This window comes from Chlamydomonas reinhardtii, chromosome 5 (assembly GCF_000002595.2).
Source record: "Chlamydomonas reinhardtii strain CC-503 cw92 mt+ chromosome 5, whole genome shotgun sequence".
NCBI classification, from domain to species: Eukaryota; Viridiplantae; Chlorophyta; class Chlorophyceae; order Chlamydomonadales; family Chlamydomonadaceae; genus Chlamydomonas; species Chlamydomonas reinhardtii.
This window is the reverse complement of record NC_057008.1, coordinates 1,825,767-1,849,204: the sequence shown is the minus strand read 5'-3', so window position 1 is coordinate 1,849,204 and position 23,438 is coordinate 1,825,767. Positions and strand designations below refer to the sequence as shown.

Genomic DNA, 23,438 nt, shown 5'->3' with positions numbered 1-23,438 from the left:
TGTCAGCTTAGGGACTCGCAAGAGGTAGTCTTATGGCGCCGACCCACGGCTTAGGTGAGCAGCGCTAGCGTTTGCGGTGAGCCGGGCCTGGGGTTCCTCCCCTCTCCGGAGGCGAGGAGCATGGGGGTCATTCGGGGATCTCTCCTCGGGTGAGCGTGCGTGTCTCGTACGTTTTTGGGGCCCTGGCTAGTCCACGGCTGTCGTCCCACATGTAACCTCTATCAGCTAACAAAAGGCTTGCCCGTGGCTGTCATCCCACATGTAACCTCTATTCGCTAACAAAAGTGCCAGACTCGATTCACTGGATACCATACACCTGCGTGGTCAAGGCTGCGTCCCGGTAGGTGGCAACTGAAAGTGGTCGTAACCTCTTGTTCTCTTATGCTTGCAATCGTCTTGCTTGATCCAACTCCCCCATACACGTGCTTACGGCTGCTTCCGCCCCGACCCACTGCGTCATGCCCAGACACCAACTCACTGCGGCTCATTCCTGCCGTAAGCACCGCCAACTCGTGACGTCACTCACTGCCAGATGTCACGCACAACCCCGTGGTGGACGCTCCTAGCGGCCCCGCCCCCCGCCGAAACTCCCAACTGACTCCAACTCACTTTCCTGCGCCCCCCAAACCTCTTCCTCTCCGCCACCCCCTCCTCCTCCTCCTCCTCCGCCTCCGTCTCATGCCGCAGCGCCGCTGACGTACTGGCAGGCCTCGGCGCAGATGCCCGTCATGGAGCTCTCCGGGCCGTACACAGACACTGGCACGCCCAGCTGCGGGCCCAGAGCGCGCATCAGCTCCAGTCCCTTCTGGTAGTTGGGGCCGCCGCGGCGCACGAAGATGCGCACCTTGGCCGCCTGCAGCGCCGCTGCCTTCTCCTTGAGCGCGGCGATGATGCCTGTGAAGGTGGCGGCCACGTCAGTGAAGTTGGCGATGCCGCCGCCAATCAGCAGCGCACGCGGCCGCCCGTCCCCCGCGTGTGCGGTGGCGCAGTCCAGCACCGTCTTGGCGTAGGCGTACGTCTCAGCCGTGTTGGGCGCACCGCTGTACTCGCCGTAGTTGCTGCGCGGGGAAGATAGGGGAGGAGGAGCAGGAGCAGGAGTGAAAAGTGCGTTTAAGGATGGGAGCGAGGGCGGGACAGGAGCGTGTGGAAGGGACTTGGTGATAGGCGGGCATGGCCAGACGTCTGAGGAGTTGCCGGTAACTGAGGTCACCCTCAAACTGCGCGAAATCATCCCCAACGCGACCCCTCGCCCTCCGAGCGCTTACCCCAGCTCCTCCGCGTATCCCAGGTCACCAATGGTGTCTGTGTAGATGACTGAGGCGCCGCCGCCCGCCACCATGAGCCACACGTGCCCGTGCGGGTTGAGAACTGTGAACTTGAGCGAGGCGCCGGTAGCCTCGTCCAGCGCGCTCACAGCCGCCTCAGCTGGCGTCAGTAACCGGCCGAAGGGCAGTGGGAACTCAAGCTCCTGCAGCCAGCAGCCACAAGGGCGGGCTCGGTGTCAGGAGGGGTCGCCGCACAGTCGACCGCACTGCGCCCCAAGCAGACCAGTGCGAGACCGCCCACACACCATCCACAGTCACATATAGTGTGCCTCATTGTCCTTTCCTCAGACATGCCCACACAGACAGTGCCGCCCATACGGTTCCAACCTTACCTGCCCGTCCAGGTTCCACTTGCCGCCACTGCGGTACTTGGCTGTGTCGTCCAGCTCCACGCGCATGTCCAGGGGGAAGGGCTGGCCCGCAGAGTCCAGCGTCCTGAGCAGGAGCGGATGTGGGTAGGTGCCTAAGTGATACTTTGCAGTACTGCTGCTGCAGCGTCACAAGTAGCCAACGTTAGCGCATCACACATGTGCATATCAGGCGCCCTGTGTCCAACCTATCCACTCCTTGCCCCTCCCGCCCGACCCCATACCCCCATACATAGTTTGGCTTGGTTTGGTTTACTTTGGGCGGGTACTTACCCCCTCCCCGACCCCAGTATGCAAATCCCAGCTGCAATCCCAGCAGGCTTTGTGGCTGACGGGAATGGTGAAACGCCCAAACCCCCTGGGTTAAGCAGGACTGGAGACACTACACCCCAGGAATGCGGCCCTCACCAGGGGTTCATCTCCATGAGGCTGCAGTCCAGGTCGTGGAACACCGCGAAGGCGGAGGCGATGAAGCGCTCCAGGGTGGGGCGCAGCTCCAGAGGCAGACCCGCAATCAGGGGGGCCAGAGCGCCCTCGGGCAGGCCGCCGCTGGGGTTGGCGTCCAGTGTGTCCAGCACCACAGTGCGCAGCTTGTCCCAGTTCTGAAACAGAGGAAGGGAAGGGCCGCGGGCGGCGAGGGTGCGATGGGCGGAGGGAGTAAAGGACAAATCGTGTCGATTGAGAGGTTACACGCTGCCCCCGCATGCACTCACCCAGCCACCAACAATGTGCGGACACGCACCACCATGCACATGCTGCACGGTAGCATCCACTGCCACAGGCGCCATCTCAAGCTGCAACCCTCCCGCCGTTGTCATCATTCCCCGCGCCCTTCCCCACCTCTTCGATGTGGATGCCTCCCGCCTCACTGAACGACACCTCCCAACCGTTTCGGTTGGTGGTGATGGATAGATAGTACTCGTCCTTGTGCGGCACGAAGGGCTCAATCACAAAGGTGGTGATGGGGCCGGTGCAGCCGTTGACAGTGACGGTACGGTTCAGGCGGGCGGTGGCGAAATCAATCGCCTACAGCACGAGTTCGGTGGGTGAGCCACAGGAGTAGGTCATCCGACGAACACGCACCACTACTAGGGACCACCAACCGAACATCATACATGCAGCTTTGCCGCCCCTCAAGCCGTCCTGCTCGTGCTCCCTGTCCCGCAGTAAGTTTCTGTTCTGGGTCGCGTCTGGTATGGCCTTTTGTATTGACTGCTTCCTCTCCCCCACACACATAGCCACGATTCACCTTCCCCCGCGACCCCCCCCCCCCAGCACACCTGGCTGAAGTCCATATTGAGTCCCACCAGGTCGTTCTTGCCGCGTTGCCCGAACAGCATGTCCGGCTTCACCACCAGCTTGGTGCTCGCCAGCCAGGGATTGGCATTCAGCAGGTCGGAGGCATTTGTGTTTGCAGTGAACTGAACCACCTGTACATATGCAGAAGCATCGATGTGGGGTTTGGGCACACGGCGGTTCGACCTCCGCCTGCAGGGAGTCCCAGGGACCAACCACTCGCCACTGGGCCCGCTTCCCATCCAAGCAGGGGCGTCAATGTCTCCAATACATTCGCTTGCAGCGCTGTCCGATCAGGAATACCCTCGCCAACCTGCACGTGTGCACCTGCAACGTCCTCGCGCGCATGGCTCGCTCTCGGACTCGCCCTAGAGCCCCACGATGCAACTAACTGTGGTTATCGCAATATCCTTGGGTTTTATTGTCTCAATGTACTGGGAAGCCCAGTTCTTGGCCATTCATTTGCTCCTTCCTGGCGGGATCGCTTAGCGAATGTCGCAAGCACCGGCCCACACCGCAACTCCAGCACTTCCTATTGAGACACAAAATTTGCGCACCTGGATAGGCAAGTCGATCCCTGCTAGACGCTTCATATGCGCCTTGAGAAGCCGCTTAGCGTCATACTCCCTAATCTTCTTGCGCGCCAGTTTTCTTGTGTCACGCTAAGGAACGGCACAGCCAACGAGTTTTAAGCGTCGGGAGTTGTGGTTTGGTATGTGTGCGCAAGGTTGAAGCGGTAATAACGCCTGCAGCAACTCGTCCGGGCCAGGGTGTCATGAGGGTTTAGCCGTTGTGCCACGACTGCCATCCCCCATGGCTCCCGTCACAGTCTCTTCTATCGGCTTCATCCATGCATGTAGCACTCCAATCACAGCATTCTCGATTTCCCGCTCCCTGCCTGACGGACTTGGAGCGTGAGGAATGCGCAGGGGTGCGTATCAGTACTACCAGCCCGCCAGCAAGTCAGCGATGATTCGGTACAGCAACTCCGGCGTTGTACCGCGCCATTTTGCCTGGACGTTGCAACTTGAATACTGGGGTTGGGAATACGCTGTACACCACAGGACTACGCCAACCTGCCCCTGGCCCTGTCCCACGCATCCTGCCTGACGACCTCTCGGGCACTCCCCACACCTCCTACGCGGTGCGCATGCCCAGAGCAGGAGGAATAGACAGCCAGACTACAAATAGCGTGAGACAAGGAACAGGCTGACACATATTAACAGCGCCAACCGGGCCACGTGGTCACGGAGGCGGCCGGTGTCGGTGTCAGAACGCAAACGCCAACCTATCAATCGGCGGGCGTGGCGCATGCCCAAATTCCTCCATTCTCCAGCAGCACGCACGGGGACGAAGTCCTTGCTCAGCAGCTCTATGTTGTGTCCACGCCACACGCCTTGTTTATAGGCATAACACGCATACGGTCCTTAGTTAGCAGCATGCACACTTGAGTCCAAATGTATGAAGTCGTTCGTGTTAGCCTTGCCTGCGGTTATGCGATGCAGTCCTCGTTGTGAATGCCTCCGTCTGCCCCCGCTTGTATCATTTTTATTGATGAATGTACCAACGGTACCATAGATGACCGGTCAGACGCTACCGCTTATGTGTACACCTCCGTAATAGCCACCCAAAACGCATGCTGTAGTACAACGTCACAGGCACAGCTCATGCGCCTGGGGTCATGTGCATCCCTATGCGGCTATCATCCATGCCGACAATGCTGCCACTACGCATAGCCATCCACTGTGGCGCGCGTGGCATTCGTGATACCCAAACCAACACGCCTTGAGAGCAGCCCCAGCGGCTTCAGAAGCTCAGCACGCTGGCCAAACAGCCCTAACTCGCCAAGCGCCCGACAGGCGACCACTGCGGAGGTGAGATGCCCACCGCCCAGTCCGAGACACGTGAAGCCAAAATGACACGGCGTCAAGAAGTATGTACTGTACTCCACGTGTTGTCTCTTTGCAATTCCTTGCATCAATCCTCATTGAACTGTGCGTCAAAGGCCGCTGCGAAGCAAGGGAACAAATGGAAGATGCCCGTGAGCTGAGCCCAGACTCGTATCGCGAAGCACTGGACCCGGAAGTGCGGCAGGGCAAGGTGCAAACTGCGGCGGCATAGCCCACCGCCCACTGTCCCATGACCCTCAAGCGCGCTCGCCGCTTACCAAGTTTGTTTGCTAGGTTCTTGTCCGAGATTCCCTGTCGCTAAAGGTTGGGCACAAGGACACGAAGAGGGAAAGAAGGGGACAAAGCAGCCGCAAAATTCAGTTGATGCGCAGGCTCACAGGTAGTGCACAGTCGCGACTTTGAGTGGCACGCCAGGGACAAGCACAACTGGCAGGCGCACGGCCATGTCAATGCCCCGCATAAACTCCTGCTGTTCCCCGCCCACCCACCTGCATCTCGTCCTCCAGCAGCATGTCCACATCCTCCACGTCTTCACACAGGATGTCATCAGCAGGCCGGCCCTGAGCCAGGGGCGCCTTGTTCAGCCCCGCCGCCGGCTGGTTGTAGCTACCGCCGCCACCGTACTCGTCACTCCGATTGCTGGCGGCCCCCCGCCCGCCGAATCCGCCCGCCGGCGGCAGCTGCTGCCGCGCCCCGCCGTCCTCCAGCCAGTCGTCGTCCGCCGCGCCAATCATGAGCTCGCCCGCCTGCGCCATGTTGCCCGCGCCCCAGCCACCCGACTTGGCCGCCGCGGCCGGCCGCGGCGGCGGCAAGGCGCCGGCCTGGCTGCCGCGGCCCCCGAACCCTGAGGTGCGGTTCATGGTGCCGTTGAGGTTGGGCGCCGGCATGCCCTTGCCGCCGCTGAAGGGGTCGTCGTCCCCCAGCACCAGCACCTCGCCGCCAGGGGCGCCCTTGCGGCCCCGACCGCTGCTCGCCTTGCTGTGTGCCGAGGACGGCCCCGCGGGCGGGTCTTTGATCCGGTAGGTGCTTTGCAGGGAGGACCAGATGTCGTCTGTGGGGGCTGGCGGGGGTGGCGGCGGGGGTGGCGCAGCAGCAGCAGGCTCAGGGTCATCCGCCAGCTCCGGTAGTTGCTGCTGCAATGACGGTAACGAATGCACCGGCTGCGGTTGTTGATACTGCTGCTGGTATTCTTGTTGTGGTGGTTGCTGCTGCTGCTGCTGCTGCGGCTGCTGTATCGGTACCCCCATCGAAGGCTGCGTGCCCAGAGCCGGCAGCATGGCTGGCTGCGGGGCCGGTGCCTGGGCGAGTGGCGCCGAGTCCATGGGTTGGAAGCTCTGCAGTGAGGAGGACTGAGCTGGGGGCGCCCCAAAGCCACCTCCACCACCACCTAAGTTTAGTGACACCTGCTCCGGGAAGTACGATGTGTCTGCAGGCTCATCCGCACGAGCCCTGCGCGTGCATAAACAGACAGCCGCTGCATCAACATGCAGCAGGGTAGACACCGTACTGCAAGGCAGCATCCCGTATCACCCAAAGACGCCAGCTTCCACGTTGAGTCGTCGACCTGCCCACCCGCACCCCAGCCGCGACTCACGAGGGCTGGTACGTGGGCTTGGAGGCGCCGGTGGGCGGCGTCATAGGCGGCGGCGGCAGGGCCGGCACTGCCGCCACCGGCAGAGTGCCAGCCTGCAGGAATGCGTAGGAGTCGTTTTAGCGCCCGCATAGGACAACGCCGTCCAACAGCAGCCCCCAGCGGAGCGCCACTGCGTCGGGGTCCAACGCGGTCCAACAACCGCACGTCGAGGGCGTGTCGCTCTACCCTCTTACCGGCTTCGAGTCATCTTCAAACTCAGACACTCCAGCCTTGACTATTTGGTCTACTCGCCGCGCGGCTTCACGCGACTCTGCGGGTCAGCGCGCAGTTTCGAGGGTCAGTCGCGGGGCACATTTGCATCCGCCAAGGGAGCTCACCTTTCGCGCGCGCTGCTTCGGGTGCCTGTGGATCAGGTTGTCGGCTGCAAGGGCACATACGAAACTCCGTTATGTCGCGTGGCCGAGCTTATGCACTGCGCTGCAGCTTACTTCGCAGGCTTGCTTTCAGGCGTGAACTCGGCCGACGCGGCTGACGAGCCCGTCTTCGCATTTGGCGCAGCTGTAAGGGCTGCCGACGGTGCAACGTCGGCACCTGCCGAACACAAAGACATACGTGAGCAAATAATGAGAAATGAGCTGACGTGCAGGACTCACCCTTGCTCGCACCACAGCCTATTTTTCCTGGCTGCTTTGAATGGGCCGCAATAGGGCCGGGACGACTAGTCGGGACAGAACTTGTGCAAGGCCCACTTCGAGGACTGCAGCAGCACAGTGAGCTAGCCTAGCGAAAAAACAACGCTTTACACACAACCCAGCAACAAAAGGCCTTTATCTTCTATCGCCTCCGAAGGAGTCGGGTTCGCTGGGAATAGCTTTGGTCCCCTACAGTAGAACACGTAAAGGCAATCAAGAAATGTGCGTAACCGTAGTGAGTGGAATTTGTTCAAATGCGTGCGTAGGATAAGCACAGCAGAACAAACCAGTGGTGAAACTGATGGGGCAAGTTTCCAAATGCTCAGACGCGTTCTTTCGGGGTGCAACCATGTAAACGCTCGCGTCCAACGACGACAAAGCAAATAGCGACCCAGGCACATAGCGACTTCCGGCGGGCACCCAACTGCCCGTGCCGAGCGGGGTTCAGCCAGCCACCGGCGATGCGACAGGTGGTGGTTGGTAGCGGTTCTCTCCTGTTCCCTGCCTTGCCAAAAGCACGACGGGATATAAGCCAACGGAGGCCGTTGCTTACGTTATGAGTTCGGTGAACAAGGCCGATGGACAAGTACGGTAGACATGATAGCCAATTGGAGGGAGTGCCACAGCCACAGCCGGGCATCCACAGTGTCCAACGCAAGCACAGCAGGCAACAAACCAAACGGCAAATCCTACCACACACCATGCCATGCTATGCTCGCCAGCCAAGACCGTAAACCAGACACCGGCAGGTCTCAACCTGCGCGCTGGCGCTGCTTTTGGGGTGGCGCCGCGCTCTCCTCCACGTGATCATGCCTGCCCCCTCCGCTACGCAGTTGCACGCCGCCATTGCTGAACAGGCCCTGCGCCGCCGCAGCAATCGCCAGGCCCTGCACCGTCTCCGGGCCCTGTGCCGCTGCCGCAGCCGCCAGGCCCTGCGCCACCGTCGCAACCGCCAAGGCCAGTGCCGCCGCCGCAGCCTCCAGGGCCAGCGCCACCGTCGCCCCCGCCCCAGGGTTGCACGGCACGTAGCACGTACTAACGCGCACTAATTGTGCGTACTACGTACTAGTACGCTGTCCTTGTAGGCATATAGGGTAGTACGGGGGAAAGTGCGGTGTGCCAGGAACAGGTTGGGACATCCATGGCCATCCCAAGGGATGCTGAGCTGGGGTGTTGGGCATCAGCAGACGTTTCCGAACTGGCTCTAGCTGCTTGTTCTATTCACACCATTCTAGCCTCAAATGTAAACTGGTTTACATGCGAATGGGCGGCCATAGCTGCCTTGTCCCACATCGTAAGTTCGGATACCGCTCTCTCGGCAGTTCAGACGTCCAGACGGTTCAATTGTCGCGCACCCCATATAGCAACGATAGAGAACAAACAGCATCGTACGTAGCAGGTTGATGCCAAATCCCTTGCAGTGGAAGAACTACACTGGGTAGCCGTGCCAGTTCCTTCACCCGAAGTGTGAGGGATGCATGCAGTATCCGCCTGTGTCCCAGGTCCGTCAAGACTCCACTCAGTCGAGCAGGCGAGCCCGTCCACGAGCTACTTCCTCCCTCTGGCCCCTCCCCATAACAACCCACCGCCTATTGAGCCCACTCACAAAACGCACAGTGAACAGGCAAGCAAACACAAACACGCCGGGCTACTGAGCATGCATCCTTCAGCCGCTCAAGCACCCACTCACACGCCCTCGCCGCCATAGGCCTCAGTCAGTTGTCTGCCAGGCGCCAGGGGCTCCACGCCTGCACTCACACGCGAACGTGGCAGCTCCATGCCCCCGAGCCCCCAAGCCAGTCGGACCCCCGCCGCCGCCTTGGCTGCTGCCTCCTGGGGTGCCTTACGCCAGGTCCACTGCGAAGCCGTACTTGACTGGCTTGGACAGGTCCGTGGCCTGCAGCTGCAGCGAGCCAGTCACCTGCGAGGCGGAGGAGGGAGTGGCGGTGTGTAAAGAGTGAAAGAGTAATAGGGACAGGATGCACCGTACGGCTGGTGCATTTGTGCTTTCTGACCAACCGATGTTGTGTACCGGATGTCCGTCCTTGTCACCGGGAGCCCGCTCCCCACGCATTACAGACGCATGTGCGCAATGGCTTCCGCGTCGTTTGCCCTGCTCATTCCTACAGATGCATGGTTCATTGCGTCCTTCCACTGCCTTTGTGCCTTCCCAACGCACACACATGTACACGCCCTTGATGTCTTCGAGGTGGGTATCAAACGTTTGCCTTGTCTGCTTTGCTAGTTAGAACGTGCGTACGTGTGTTTAAGCCTGGGTGGCGATGTCGAATGCGGCTACAGTCAGCACCGCCCACATGCGCAAGACCGAAGAGCTCATCGCCTTCTTTGTACCGGTTTGCGGGATGGTTTGCTGGGAAACTGGCACCTCGGTGCCTTTCGGGGATGGGGGCCATTGTCGCGTGCCACTCCGTTGTCAAGCATAGGCGACGCTCTCCCCCTCGCTCCATTGCATTGGGTTTGGTTTAGTTTCGGCTGGTATTTACAGCCCCCCCCCCCCACACACACACACGCACCTTCTCGCCGCCCTGCAGCTTGGTCTCGTACAGAGCCGACAGCGCGCCGCTGCCGTCCAGCTTGAGCTTGGTGAGCGCGCCATTGGACAGCTTGCGCGCGTAGGCCAGCGCGAAGGTGGTGTCGGAGGTGGCCAGCTTGCGGGTCACCTCGGCGCCCACGGTTGAGGTGGAGGTCAGGTTGTGGCTGTAGATGAGCTTCAGGGTCTTGGTCAGGTCCGTCAGGTGAGCCGCCACCTGAAAGTCGGGCGCGTGGTAGCCTGCAGGCGGGACGATACATAGATGCGGACACAGTCAGTCAGAGGGGCATCAAAAAGGATGCTGTACTGTGGCATGGGTTGGTGTGCCAGCGAGGGCAGGCCGGGGAGGCGCGGCCAGGCATCGCACGTGATGAGTCAGGCCGCTGTACGGATGTACCAGTAAGCAACTGTACAGCCGCGTCACACTTGAAGTCGCCCCATCTAGCCCAGCCCCCTGATGCTACATGTAATTGGCGCTGCCCACACCCTGGCCCGTTGCTTACCCAGGGCAAAGTTGTATTTGGTGACGGCCGCCTTGGCGGTGTCGTAGCTGGTCTCAGCGCCTAGCACGAAGGACTGGTAGCCGGTGGAGGCAGCCACGTCCACCACGGGCGAGGCGTTTAGGCCGATGGTGGACTTGAGGGCCAGGTAGGGCATGCTGTAGTCCAGCGTCAGCTTGGCGGTGGCCGGGTCGGGCAGGACAGCCGAGGTGGTCAGCTTAATGCCGGGGGCGACATCGTTGATTGACGCCGTCGCAGTGACCTTGTTGTCGGGCGACAGAGCCACGTCCACCGAGTACTTCTTGGTGCTGTAGGCTGCCTTGAGCGACGCCTCCACCTTGTCGGCCTTCTGCACGGTCGTCGCCGTGAGCGCAACACCGGACGCGGTAGTGCTGCTCACGGACAGTTTGGGGTCGAAGCTGAAGGTGCCAGTGGGCTTATCACCACCCAGCAGGCCCTTAGCGGCCTTGCCAATGTCTCCGAAGCTGACGACGGGCATGGTTGCAGGGTCCTTGCCGGAACTTGATGGATTCTAGAGGTGGTTTCGGGACGGTACAGGCAAGAGACACGAGGCTTCTTTGTCTTGCAAGGTGAGTAATGGGTAAGAGCGTGAAAAGCTTACAGTGCATTAGTGCGCCCGCATGGCTTTTTCCGGTCCATCGGTGATTTCCGCGCATGCACGCCTCCGACAACAGAGACTTTTGCGGAGGTAGGTGGAAAGCAATCTACCTCATTCGCAAACGAATGGGAAGGCCAATGCTTTCGATTAGCTTGAAACGTGCGCGCAGGTGCACGTTGCAAAAGCTTTCGGAGGCTCCGCCAGCCGCGCTTTTGGGGCAACAAACAACACTTTGCCTTCGTAGTAAACTTCACATACTGTCGCGTTTCTTTATAAGGGTTAGCCGCGAGGCAGCAGAGCTGGTTGGAGCCATGCCCGGGCCTTTTCGAGGGCGGGAACTGCCAGCGTTACAACGCTAATCCGGTTGCACTTGAGTGTCAAATTGAGCCCTCACAAGTCTAGCGGCGACGGTTGTGCGGACCACTTTTGGACGGCCTCTGGAAAGCCAGCTGGAAGACATGCGGCACGCGCTAGCCGCGAGGGCGTGTCTCCAGCACCGGCACTTGTAGCGCAGCTCCCAAGCGATGGCGCAAGTCGCGGCGGTGGTGGGGATGTGTGGCGGCGGCTGGAGGCGTGGCAGGGCAACAAAGGCGGGTTGGGCACTTGGGCAGCGGGGTCAGGGAAAACATGGCGGGGGGGTGCAATGGGATAGTGGTAAGGCAGGTTGGTTTGGGTTTTGGCCCGCCCCCGCCGGGGTACTCCTCGACTCAGGCTGGGGCCATCATCGGGCTCGGTGCACGCGCACCAGCGATGGTGCACGTCACGGCCATGTCCACGTCCTAGACATCCAACTCACGCATCCTAGCGCGACTCAAGCTGCCGAAGCCATCTACGTCAGCACCTGCAACGGCCACGTGCCCCCATCAGTAGTCAGGCGCAGGAGCGAAGAATTCTCCACAGCTGCCGCGCTATTCCGCACCACCTGTCTAGCACGCATGGCCCACAGCCACCAACACACATGCTTGCCGGCTCAGCAGCCGCCGCAGTACAGCCTTCGTGGGGGGTGCAGCTGATTCCCAGAACCCAACAGCAGGGCAGGAGTGCGCGGCCGGTCGAACGCCGGAGTTTCTGTACCGACGAGTTGCTGGCTGGCTGGAAGTTTGCTGATGCGCATTCCTCACGCTCCGGGCAAACATGGCGGGGGATAACACGGTGCACTACACGGCGCTTGGCAGGCGAGGACGCCTTGTGTCAGTGTGCGATGGTCTTGCTCAGAGGAGCTGATCTGCTGGGCTACTGGGGGACAAGTTGTGGGACTAAAAGCGTGGAAGACACCTGGGCAGTAGTCTGGGCACCCACTAATCAAGTACCTTGACCAAGAACCGTGGAATCACCGTGGGGCAGGGCTTGCATCTTCCAGGGGTAGGCCGCCGCCGCCTGCCGCCGCTGGCAAGAAGGGCCCTAACCACGTTCTCGCCCATGGCACCCAGGAGCCCCCAAATGCCGGGTTTCTAGCGTTTGGCCAACCCCCATTAGTCGCCGGCGCCGCTCGCTCCACAACGCCTCGGCCCCCTCCCATAAGTACTATCGCTTGCAACTAACACCTCTGCCCGCTCGTGATGGAACATGGCAAGGGGCAGGAAAGCGTAGTCCCGATGTGTGTGGCTCCCACCCGTGCCCACATAAATGCGTAGCAAGAAGGGACAAGGCATTGGTGCGTCGTTCGCGCGCTGTTACTGTACCGACGGTAGCTGGCAGGTTGTGTCGATGTTTTGCTGACGCGCATTCCTCACGCTCCGGGCGCCCGGCCAAGGCGATAGCACCACACAGACTCAATGCGACGCCACACCGCGCGGATAGCATAGCCGATGCGCACCTGCAGGCAGTCGACCGGCGTCCACGGATGAGCTGTGTAGACGAGCACTAGCGTAATGCCTGTACTCCGCTAGTTTGGCTCGGTTTGAGTTTAGTTTGGGCTGGCATTTACAACCCCCCTACGATGATGGGGTTGAACTACCGCCCCCCCTCCCCGGGAAGGGGCACTCAAGCGAAATTCGATGCAGCCCCACGCGGCGAGAATGCACCCCCGGACACGCCCAATCTTTCTCGCCCGAGGGCCTGCATTGGAGTCCGTTTCTTGCCGCTCCCCGAAGATGCAAGCCATAATATGACGCACGACCCAACGGCTCAACCAAATCTTCTTGAGCTCGACCATCTGATCGCAAGCGTTCCAGGCCGAGTACTCCATTCACCGTGCCCGCCGCTTCAACCTGTACTGGCAGCGATATACGCCGCAGTCACCTCATTTCAGTGTACCTGCAACTCGATGCATATCCGGCCACACTCACTCGCGCATGCAGTGCTGCCTTGTGACTTCAACAGCAGCCTCAGCCTACACACGAACCAGTGCCCCCTCAAAGCCTCATGATGGCTCTCATCCTCCTGAAAGTGGAGACCGCCGCTATCTAGGGGAGGGGTAACGCTCACATACCAACACACGCCACACATCAGTACGCTCCTCGTCCCAGTCAAGTCACGCTACCTGTCCTCCCACTGTTCTTCTTATGTTACGCGTGCACGTGCACCTCCTCCTCGTCGCAACCCACCAGCTTCGCCTGTCCGCCTTGCCACCCCAGCACAACTGCCTCCGCCGCCACTGCACCTTGCCACCTCAGTCACTCGGCACCTAGTAGCCGCCCTTGGCCGCGGCCATGGCGCCGGACGCGGCCGCCGCGATGGCGGCGTCGCTGGCGTTGGGCAGGTAGTAGTACTTGCCCTGCGCTGCCTTGGAGATCTCCTCCGCAAAGCCGGTGCTCACGAACTTGTTCTCCGTGTCAATGACAAGCACGTTGATGCCGGCGGACGCGGCCTTCTTGGCCATGTCGCGCACCTCGTCCTTCAGCGAGTCGGCGGTGGGCTTGGGCGCGTCGGGCTTGAGCGCCTCGGGGTCCTCGTTGGACTTGGCCAGGCTGACGTTGGCGCGGCCGTCCGTGATGAGCACCATCATGACGCGGCCCACCTCGCCCGCCTGGCTGGCCTGCATGCCCACACGTACCGCCGTGGACAGGCCGTGCGCAAGGGGCGAGCCGCCGCCGCAGGGCAGCGAGTCCAGGCGGCGGCGGGCCATGGCGATGGACTTGGAGGGCGGCAGCAGCACCTCGGCCTTGTCGCCGTAGAAGGGGATGAGGCACACCTGGTCGCGGCTGGTGTACGACTCAGCCAGCAGGCGCATGCAGGCGCCCTTGGCGGCGCTCATGCGGTTCAGAGCCATGGAGCCGGACGCGTCCACAACAAAAATCACCAGCGCACCGGCCTTGCGGGCCAGCTTCTTGGAGCGCACTGTTGAGGAAGTGGGAGGAGGGGTGCGGGGAGGGAGAGAGGAAGGAGAGAAAGGCACAGTGGTCAGTGCGAGGAGTAGAGCTTCTGACAGCTGCCAGCCCTTAAGAGCACACGAGTCCTGCAGCAGTAACTAGGCCCAATGATTGCGCCGGGATGCGCTGTACTCACTGTCTGGCTTGTCCACGTACACCTTGCGCTGCACCTTGCCCTCGCTGATGGCCTGCTGCCGGCGAATCTGTGTCGGACCGTGCACGGGGGTACAGCGGGGAGGACAGGTCAAGCTCTGACCGTGATGCTCAGAAGAAAACATGCCCCATTCAGCTCCCTTAGGCCCACATACCCTCGTGCCCCAATTCACCACCCACCACCTCGGGCACTCACCTTCTGGTAGGGCGCGGCGGCGCGAAGCGTGGCGTCCACTGCCAGGCGCTTGACCTTGTCACCCTTGGGCAGCATGGGCTTGATGTAGCGGCCGCGGTCGTCGCTGAAGATGAGCGTCTTGGCGCGGCCGGAGCGGCCCTGCGCGCGCTGCTGCTGCTGCGCGAACATGAGGATGGAGGGGTCCATGATGACGCCCTCGGACTCAAACATGAACTCCTGAGGGATCTGTGGATACACACAGGGTGAAGGGGAGAGATGAGAAAGCAGTCCGGTGGAAGCGGAGCAGCGAGATCCGGTTGGCGCAAGTATTCAGCATTGCACGATGGCACTCTTATATGAATATCGTGCGCTCGCCGTGTTGATAGCCAGCCCTTCCGTTGCTGGCCATGCGCGGCCGCATTGCCTCCGCCCCGCCCCCCGCCTTCGCCCGCAAGCCGCCGCGCCGCCTCTCACCTCGGGCTCGTCCTGGTCCTCGTTCTCCTTCTCCTCCTCCTCCTTCTCGTCCTCCTTCTCCTCCTGGTCCTCGTCCTCCATTTGGTCCTGGAATGGGGGCGGAATATGGGGAGTACAGGGTTGTGGAACATGTACACAAAGACAGCTGCACAAGTCAAACAGCAGCCACACCAAGGCTAACCACCTGAGCAATCAAATACGTTTACGTACCTGCGGCGGCGGCGGGGGAGGGGGCGGGGGCGGCGGCGGGGGCTGCTCCTGCTCGGGCGGGGGCTGGTCCAGGATGGTGGCGCGCGGCAGGATGACCAGCTGCACGGCCTGGCGCAGGTCATCCTTGTTCACACGCTCACGGCCCTCCAGAGCCGCACACGCCTTGGCACACTGGAGGCACAGGGCGCACGGACACACGCAAGGGGAAGGAAATGTGTGTAAGTGTGGTCGCACAACGTCGTCTGCCCCTGCATCTCCTTGCCACCCCAGCAACTCGCTCGAGACACGTCAGCCAGATCCCGGCCACTGCTGGTACTCCAATCAATCTTGATCGCACCCCAACTGTTGACTGCCGGTATTGCCACCCCGCCTCCCCCACTGCGATGATCATGGCAATCGTCAACAACCATTTCTTTGCTCATAGTGTCTTCATCCCAAGCATCAGCATCTTGCCCATTCACCCAAGACCCTGCTCTGCCCCGCGCCGTACCCCCACCCACCATGCCCCCATAGCCCCTCCATCCGGCCCCTGTTCCTGTTCGTCCGCCCCCGTTTCCATCTCCCACTTCCATAAACGCTGGGTGTATATTTGTTATTCCCCGCTTACCCAACCCCATGTCCTCTCCTTTTTCCCTGTACCTCCCAACCCCAAGGCCCACTGTACATCCTTGCTGTCGTGATACGACCTCTACCCCATTCTCCCTATATCAGGGGTTGGATTGACTCGCAAGTAATAGGCCCTGTTGGGCCGGCGCTTTTGGGGTCATTCTATAATTCACGACACTTGCAACAACCCACCCCGGCTCCCCTCGCCCTCGCTTCTGTCGCATCCCCTCGCCCCTTCCCCCTCCAACTCCTCACCTTGACCGCGTACAGCTCCGCGCGGTGCCCCTGGACTCCGCCGCGGCGCGCCTCCTCCACAATGTAGGTCACCTGCTCCGGCGCGATGGTCACGTCCTTCAGGTACTCGCGAGCCAGGATGACCTGCGGGTGGGGATGGCGGGATGGTTGCAAGGATGTTTGGAAAAGCGGTACAGGATGGTGGGGAGTGAGTCAGGCGGGGTTTCATGCAGGCAACTGGATAAGTGGGGATTCAAAGAGATGAGTGGTGAGCAGCGCCCTCATCCAACAAAGCCAGCCAGCCAGCCCACGCAACAAACAAACGCACGGCCCCCGCCACTCACCGAGGTGCGCAGGGCGTCGGTGAGCTCCGCGGTGTCGTCAATAGTGTCCTGACGGATTGAAGGGCAAGGGGAGGGGCGGACAGGAAGCGGGATTCTATTAGCCGCCCGCTCAGCGCCGTTTCAGGTGAATCCAGTCAACTGCACTTCCTGATGCGCTTGACTACGAATACAAGCCCACCCTCTGTCGCGAGCCCGGGCTTGGCCCGAGCGTGCGCCACAATCCTGCCCCCTCACCGCTCGTGCCCGCTTCCGTACTGCTCCCCGCATCGTACACACGCACATACCTAAAACCCACCGACATCCAGTCACTTTCCCCCACCCACCTGCGGCTTGTCCTGGAAGCGGATGGCTGCGTCAATGGCCTTGACGCGCTCGTCGCTGGTGCTGGGGACGTCGGCGCTGAGGCCAATGGCGATGCGGTCCAGCAGGTGCTCACGCAGAGGGCCCTCCTCGGGGTTGTAGGTGGCAATCAGCAGCGGCCGGCAGCTGCACGGGGCGGGGCAGAGGTGGAGGGGGGGGGCGGTTAAAGAGCGTGCAGTAAGAGTGTGTATCGAAGCTTCCAAGGGAACCAACGGACAAGTGCACGGCCCAGCACCCGCACCTGCGCTCCAATGCCGCGCCGTCCCACAAACACACCCAGCGCGCGCACTCACGGGTGGCTGATGGAGATGCCCTCGCGCTCCACCACGTTGACTCCGTCCGACAGGATGGACAGCAGCAGGTTGGCAATGCCGTCATCCAGCAGGTTGATCTCGTCCACGTACAGGATGCCGCGGTGCGCCTCAGCCAGCAGGCCGGGCTGGAACACAGTCTTGCCCTCCTGCAGGCGGGGACAGGGGAGGAGAGGGGAGAGGAGAGAACTGGCGGTGAGTATTCCAGCCCATGCTAAACGATCATGCCAAACTGGTGGTGAGGAGGGTGCGGGCCACACTGTGGCAGCCTTTGCGCTTCTGACTACAGCCGCTGCCCCCACCAAATGCTTTTGCCGTCCTCTTCCGGCCCTTCCTCTTCCCCGTTGCTCCCCGTTGAATTGGCGTGGTTAAACTCCGGCTGCCCTACCCGGCCGTTCCCCTCTCCTCCCTTGCTGGCTCACCTTCATGGACGCCTCAATGTCCACAGTGCCCACCAAGCGGTCCTCAGTCACACCCAGAGGGATCTGCACAAACGGCGCCGAGCGCATCTTGGTCTTCACAGGGCCGCCCGCATACTTCTCAGCCAGGCCAGCCTGTGGACGAGGAAGGGAATGCCGGAAGGAGGACATGGAGGACCGTGTCAGGAGGAAAGACTTGGTTCAGGGCACGGGGGACTAGACGGTCAACACAAGCACAGAGCAAGGCCCTGCGCTGTGTTGCCAACATCTGTGATACATGGTGCCCAATCCCACTCCACCAATCCCACTCCATGCCGCCCCAAAGTCACTGCCCGCCCCGCCATCCATCTTTGCCTCCCTGTCTCTCTTTCAAAACCTCCTGTGTCACCTTCCCTGCCTCACCTCCCAGGAGCGGGGGTCCTCGGGGTCGGCGTTGCAGATGCTGCCCTCCACCACCTCAATGGGCGGCAGCAGAGCGTGCAGGCCGCGAGCCATGATGGACTTGGCGGTACCGCGGCGACCGGCGATGGCGATGCCGCCCAGCCCGGTGTCCACGGCGCCCAGCAGCAGCGCCTGCTTGATGTTGTCCTGGCCCACCACGGCCGCCAGAGGGTACGAGCGGGCCAGGCGGGTCGACACATCCGCATCGAAGCCCTTGGAGTCCTCCTCAGACACCTTCATGGCTGCAGGTAGGGATGAGCAAAGGACGACTATTAGACAACGAGCAAACGAGACACAATTGGAAGATTGCAGGGTGGTGGAACCTGGGGGTGACACAGACCTGGCACAGGTGTTGATGGTGGGCACGCACGCAACCTTGCGCAACACCGGAAGTTCCCCCGCGCGGCCGGTGGACACAAGCAAAGATCTCTCGCAACAAAATTAAACAAATGGTAATTCCCTGTTTTCTAGCTTGTCGGGCACGCTAAATTGCACCCCAGCGCTCGGCGTGACCGCGAAATGGGTGCATCGCCCGGCTTGCGCAAACGGGGTCCAAGTCCAGATCTTCCGTGCCTAAACCTATCAGTGGTATCTTTGGTACATATCAAAGTAGGCGCTCACCGCGCAGCTCAGCAGCGGAGAGCTCGGCCACGGCAGAACAGGCGAGACGCTGTTGGCGCTGCACGCTGTTAAGCACAGCGGGGCGAGAGACCTGCGCAATCTTGGCACCGCTGAAAGCCTTCCGGAGGCTTCGCCGGCCGCACCCAGTAACGCTGGGGCCAGCGAGCTCATGGCAGAGAGACTTCATTTCCTTGGCGAGCAGCGGGGACAGCCCCAGACGCTCCCAGAGGATCTAGTTCTTGACTATCAGCTGTCCGCGTCCCTTGGTGCCCGCGGATCTAGTCGAAGCACAAATCACAAGCACGCAAGTCCGGGCCAAAATGGTCAGTCGCGACACGCAGCGACTTATTAATAAGGTCAAGAAGTAGGCTGTCCTGGTTGTGGGGACGCCGAACACAGCATTTTTGGCCCGTGAGTCTGAGGAGCTGCAACCAGCGCGACGATCAGCCCGATGCATGGGCTTCATTGATTGCGATTTCGCACGCCCACGCTGGCCTTCCCGGCAGGCGCGTTCAATAACATAGTAAATGCTTACACAGTTTCATACCCTCAAGCAGCCAGCGGCCAACGGACTGGTGTCGCGATGTGAACCTGACAAGCTCACGTGCACTGCGTGCCGCGGCTTTAAAACATCGACCGGGATGTTCACTTGCTGAAGAAGATGATACGTGTCGATATGTGTGTGACCGCGCGCTGGGCGGTTGGAGTTGGCGGTAGCGTGGCGTGTCATGTTGTCGGCAGCTCCAGGCAGTGGGCAGTGGGCAGGCTGGGCCAGGCTGGGCGCGATGGGACAGGGAAAGGGGCACGTTGGCTTAGTCCCGTAGTGTGCAAGGTGTTCCCAGATCCCAGTGCAACCAATTTGAGGCATGAGTGCGAGGGTGGGTGAGGGGGTGAGGGGTTGGGTGCGAGTGGGGGTGGGGGGGTTGATGCGGTTAGACAGCAGTACCTTTGTTTGGAATTCAGCCCCATACCGCTTGGTAGATGTAGCAGAAAGGTCACCGGGTTCAGGTTAACTTGAGAGTTGCGGGCAAGGTTGTGGGGAGGTCGCTGTAAACGCCCCGCGGAGCAGGCAGCCCCACAGGGAATTGTAGTATCATAATACCAAACAGCTTTGCCGACAGGTGTATTGAATAGATAGCCGCCCTAAACGTGCAAGTGCCGGCAACTTGCGTCAGGTTGCCACGGTTTGGCCACCGACGGCCTTGCCGCTTGCGCTTCCTTGAAGAATGGCAACAACCGAGGCTTCAAAAAACCATGACATCACTCTACTAGACGTGCTGCGGGAGCTTGACGCGGAGGCGCTGCGGGCGTTCTTCGATGACTATTATTGCTCCGACTTCCGAGGCGCGCGACGCACGTGCAGAGCTCTTCGCGACCTCGTCGACAGTAACATCCACCATGCATACTTCCACCTCGCGAAGCGCATGCTGGCACCATGGCGCCCTGGACAAGCCTCGCCGCTCGCCCGCTTCCAGCGCGTCTCCACCTTGACGCTCCGCATTCCCGACCCCGCCGATCCGTCCGAGGTAGAGGAGGAGCCGGCGTGGGTGCAGCCGCCCCCCGCGACCGAGCCCGCCCCCCACCTGCTGGCTGCGCTGTGCTTCTCCGGCGTGGGGCTGGAGGTGACGTCCCGCATCCGGCACCTGCGCCTGGTGTGCGAGGTGGCGGGCGATGTGCCGGCGATGCTAGGCTGTGCCGCGGCTCTGGGCGGGCGGCTGGGTGGCGTGACGCGCCTCACCCTCATCGCCAACCCCGACACGGATCTCTATTTCAAAAACCCCATCGGCCTTTGGACCGAGTACGCCGCGCTGTCCGCCTCCCTGCCCGCCCTCACCCACGTTGAGCTGCCCTACCTCAGCTGCCTCCAGGGCATACACGCCTTCGCCCACAGCCGCCTGACCCACATCAGCACATGCTGTGGCGGCAATGGTGGCCTGCTGCGGCTGAGCCAAGTCCGCAGCCTGTGCCAGCTGCCTCAGCTGCAGGGCCTGGAGGTGAGCGGCAGGCTGCTTGAGGACCCCTACGGGTACGATGGCGCGATGAGGCAGGGCCTGGCGCAGGCTGCGGCGGCGGCGGCGGCGGGCGTACCGGGTGACGACGAGGCCGACACGGCCACCTGCGCCGAGGTCGGGCCGCCGGCAGTGGAGCAGCTGTGGGCCCTGCGGCACCTGCTCACGCGTGCGCCGGCGGCGCTTGAGCAAAGCTTTACGCTCCATGGGTTCGCGCTACACAACTACAACGAGCGGCCGCGCCAGCAGCTGGGGGACAACCGCAACGAGGACGAGGAGGAGGAGGAGGAGGAGGAGGAGCATGGGATGCAGGAGTACGCGAATGTGGAGGATTTGTGTGTTTGCCTGGAGGCAGGCAGGCTGGTCCGGGTGACGGTGGACGCCTGCAACGCCAGGGGCCTCAACTACCTGGCGGCGGCGCTGCTGCCCAAGCTGCTGACGACAGCAGGGCTCCCGCCGCACCGCCGCCGCCATCAGCCGCACCAGCTGCCGCTGCTGGCGCTGCAGCGAGTGGACCTCCCCTCCCCCGCCCGCATGCGCCGCTACCTGCAGCCGCAGCAGCCCCTGCCGCGGCTGCTGGCGCTGTGCGACCGCGTGGAGGTGGGCGAGCTGGGGCTGGGCCTGGGCGGCGCCTTCACCCGTACGAGCCCCTGCCCCGCCGCGGACCTGACGGCGGCGGTGCGGGCGGTACTGCCGCTTACGGGCTGGCCGCATAGCCTGATGGTCTGGAACAAGTGCGACGTATGGCTGCAGCTGCAACTGGCCCCGGACAAGCAGGAGGAGGGAAAAATGGGTGGTGACACAGCTGCAGCTGCCACCACTACTGCCACAGCTGCTGCCACCTCTGCTGCTACCGCGGCTGCCGAAGTGGCGTCGCCAGTGCCATGCCTCAGCAAGGAAAGCACGGGTGATGATGTGTTGCGGCGGGCGGTGGGCGCAATGTGGGCGGCCGCACAGTCGCCTGCCGCCGCGGCGGCGACTGTGGAGGCGGCAATGGCGGCCCAGCCAACCACGTGTGTGGATTCGGACGGCGAGGAGGTGCGGGAGAAGCCGCCGTCCTCGCGCCTCTTTGTGCTGCTGCGCGGGCCGCTCATCGCGCAGCAGCTCATGCCGCCCGGGCACAGCGGCACAGGCAGCGGTGTAGGTGAAGGCCTTGTTGGAAGTGACGGCGTTGGAGGTGTTGGCGGCGGCGGTGGTGCGGGTGATGACCAGCCGTTGCTGCAGCAGTGGCTGCGCAGCCTTTTGAAGCGGCGGGGACGGCAGGCGGTAGCGGAGGCGGCGGAGGCCGAGGAAAACGACAACGAGGAGTCGGTGGAGGCGGCGCCCAAGAAAGGAGCGCTGGCGAGGCTAATGGCTGCGCGACCGCGCTTCTGCTCGCTCGTGGTCGTACCTGCCGCCGCCTTCGTCGCGGTGCACTGCGAGCGGCCGCGTGTCATGCTGCGACTGCTGCGTGCGGCCGTGGCGGCGGCGGCACGGACGCCGGCGGGCGGCTGCGGCCTGCAGGTCGCGGCGCTGTCCAGAGTGGGCTACGACTCATATGGCATGTGTTGTCACCTTGATTGGGCGCTGGACAAGGCCGTGCAACAGGTGGGTCGGGCCGCACGGTGAGGCAGCTGGCTGAGGCTGGCTGAGCGCTCAGCGCCGGGCTGGTGTACATTAGCACCCCAACGCACTGCACTCGCGCTTGCTCACTTGCTTGTTTCAAATACCGCCGTGAGTATTACGTATTAGGTGTCCCATCACTGCTGTTGTAGCTATGTGCACAACTGACGCCGGCGGCTGCACGGGTGCCTCTTCGTGTGGCCATGATCGCAGGCGCTGCAGGAGCTGTGGGACTCCGGCCCGGGTGGCGGCGGAGGGATTGGCGGCGCCGGGGCGTCAACGTCTGGGGCGATTGCGCTGGCGGGCGAGACGCAGGGCCAGCAGGGGCAGCAGCGGCTGGCGGCAGGGCCCAGTGGTGCGCCGGGCGGAGGAGCAGGCAGTGGCCGGCGCAGTGCTGCCGCCGCTGAGGCCGACCGCCTGGCGGCCCTGCATCAGCTGCTGGCCGTGACGCACCAGACGCGGCAGGGCATTTGCAAACTGTCTGCCGAACTACGTTAGGCACTTCTATTTACTTAAACAACATTGTGCGTCGTGCTGGCGTCAGCTGGAGAAATAAGCGGCGCTGCTGGTACTGAAAGCCATTCTCCCCATCAGCACCATGCAGTCCATGCTTGCGATCGCATTGGCGGGCGCGTCGACCAGCAGCGCTGGCATGTGGTCATCCATGGGCACTTAGGCACGGAGCGCGATCTGATGCCCAGTGCATTGTGTAGTAGTGGAGGCCGGGACGCCGGGAGGCATCCGCGGGTACTCCTCGGTGCGTACACGGTAGCAGGAGCGCCCGAGGTGTGGGCAGTAGGCAGGCTGGGCTAGGATGGGCGCGACAGGGTAATGTAACGGTGAGGTTGCCGTAGCCCCGTAATGTGCAGCATATGCCCAGGCCCCAGCTTTCAACAAGCAAACTGCGGTGGCAAGGCATGAGCGCGCGGCTGGTCTATTGCCGGAGCTGCTGTATCGACAAGGTGCTGGGTTGATAGGAGGCTGGTGTCTTGCTGATGCGCAGGGTGGCTTGGGTGGGCGGCAGGTGGCACGCTGTTAAAGTTGGGGCTGCGGCGCGTCATGGATGCGCCACGTTGCCACATCGTTACAGTTAGGATTGAAAACAGCATGTCTGCTGCGTGGCGTGCAGGTAGTAACTGCACAAACCGTTGGGAAGAGCGGACGCGAGGGGGAGAGCTGCACACCTGCAGTCGCTCAGGAGTCCGGGGCTGACACGCGGATGAGCAAAAGGAGTTCGTGGCATAGTAGTCATGTTTGCCATGCACTTGTCTTCAACCAAGCACATTGTAAGCTCTTGGACAGACTATGCAAGC

The 23,438-nt window shown here is 62.0% G+C and overlaps 5 protein-coding genes across 5 annotated transcripts; 1 reads left to right on the top strand and 4 right to left on the bottom strand.

The window, feature by feature from the left end:
- Positions 1–18: 18 nt before the first annotated feature.
- On the bottom strand, positions 19–3,701 carry CHLRE_05g241850v5 (uncharacterized protein). The gene is made up of 7 exons (XM_001700848.2): positions 3,547–3,701; positions 2,974–3,123; positions 2,534–2,719; positions 2,102–2,295; positions 1,658–1,760; positions 1,266–1,468; positions 19–1,058 (listed from the first exon to the last, which is right to left on the bottom strand). Exons 1-7 carry the CDS (start codon positions 3,580–3,582, stop codon positions 677–679), a joined length of 1,254 nt encoding a protein of 417 aa, XP_001700900.2. The 5' UTR covers positions 3,583–3,701; the 3' UTR covers positions 19–676.
- A 57-nt stretch (positions 3,702–3,758) lies between these two features.
- CHLRE_05g241900v5 (uncharacterized protein) lies at positions 3,759–7,480 on the bottom strand. Its single transcript, XM_043062415.1, has 7 exons — positions 6,982–7,480; positions 6,871–6,914; positions 6,727–6,803; positions 6,494–6,585; positions 5,388–6,348; positions 5,157–5,190; positions 3,759–4,998 (listed from the first exon to the last, which is right to left on the bottom strand). The coding sequence occupies exons 1-7, from the start codon at positions 7,101–7,103 to the stop codon at positions 4,967–4,969; spliced, it is 1,362 nt and encodes a 453-aa protein (XP_042924732.1). The 5' UTR covers positions 7,104–7,480; the 3' UTR covers positions 3,759–4,966.
- A 946-nt stretch (positions 7,481–8,426) lies between these two features.
- CHLRE_05g241950v5 (uncharacterized protein) lies at positions 8,427–10,860 on the bottom strand. Its single transcript, XM_001700849.2, has 3 exons — positions 10,240–10,860; positions 9,720–9,976; positions 8,427–9,106 (listed from the first exon to the last, which is right to left on the bottom strand). Exons 1-3 carry the CDS (start codon positions 10,733–10,735, stop codon positions 9,029–9,031), a joined length of 831 nt encoding a protein of 276 aa, XP_001700901.1. The 5' UTR covers positions 10,736–10,860; the 3' UTR covers positions 8,427–9,028.
- A 1,906-nt stretch (positions 10,861–12,766) lies between these two features.
- CHLRE_05g242000v5 (uncharacterized protein) lies at positions 12,767–18,904 on the bottom strand. The gene is made up of 12 exons (XM_001700850.2): positions 18,515–18,904; positions 17,855–18,135; positions 17,456–17,587; positions 17,016–17,182; positions 16,686–16,848; positions 16,363–16,410; positions 16,040–16,162; positions 15,179–15,349; positions 14,969–15,055; positions 14,516–14,740; positions 14,303–14,369; positions 12,767–14,134 (listed from the first exon to the last, which is right to left on the bottom strand). The coding sequence occupies exons 1-12, from the start codon at positions 18,699–18,701 to the stop codon at positions 13,482–13,484; spliced, it is 2,304 nt and encodes a 767-aa protein (XP_001700902.1). The 5' UTR covers positions 18,702–18,904; the 3' UTR covers positions 12,767–13,481.
- A 596-nt stretch (positions 18,905–19,500) lies between these two features.
- Positions 19,501–23,427, top strand: CHLRE_05g242050v5 (uncharacterized protein). The gene is made up of 2 exons (XM_043062416.1): positions 19,501–22,110; positions 22,339–23,427. Exons 1-2 carry the CDS (start codon positions 19,939–19,941, stop codon positions 22,621–22,623), a joined length of 2,457 nt encoding a protein of 818 aa, XP_042924731.1. The 5' UTR covers positions 19,501–19,938; the 3' UTR covers positions 22,624–23,427.
- The last annotated feature ends 11 nt before the right edge of the window (positions 23,428–23,438 follow it).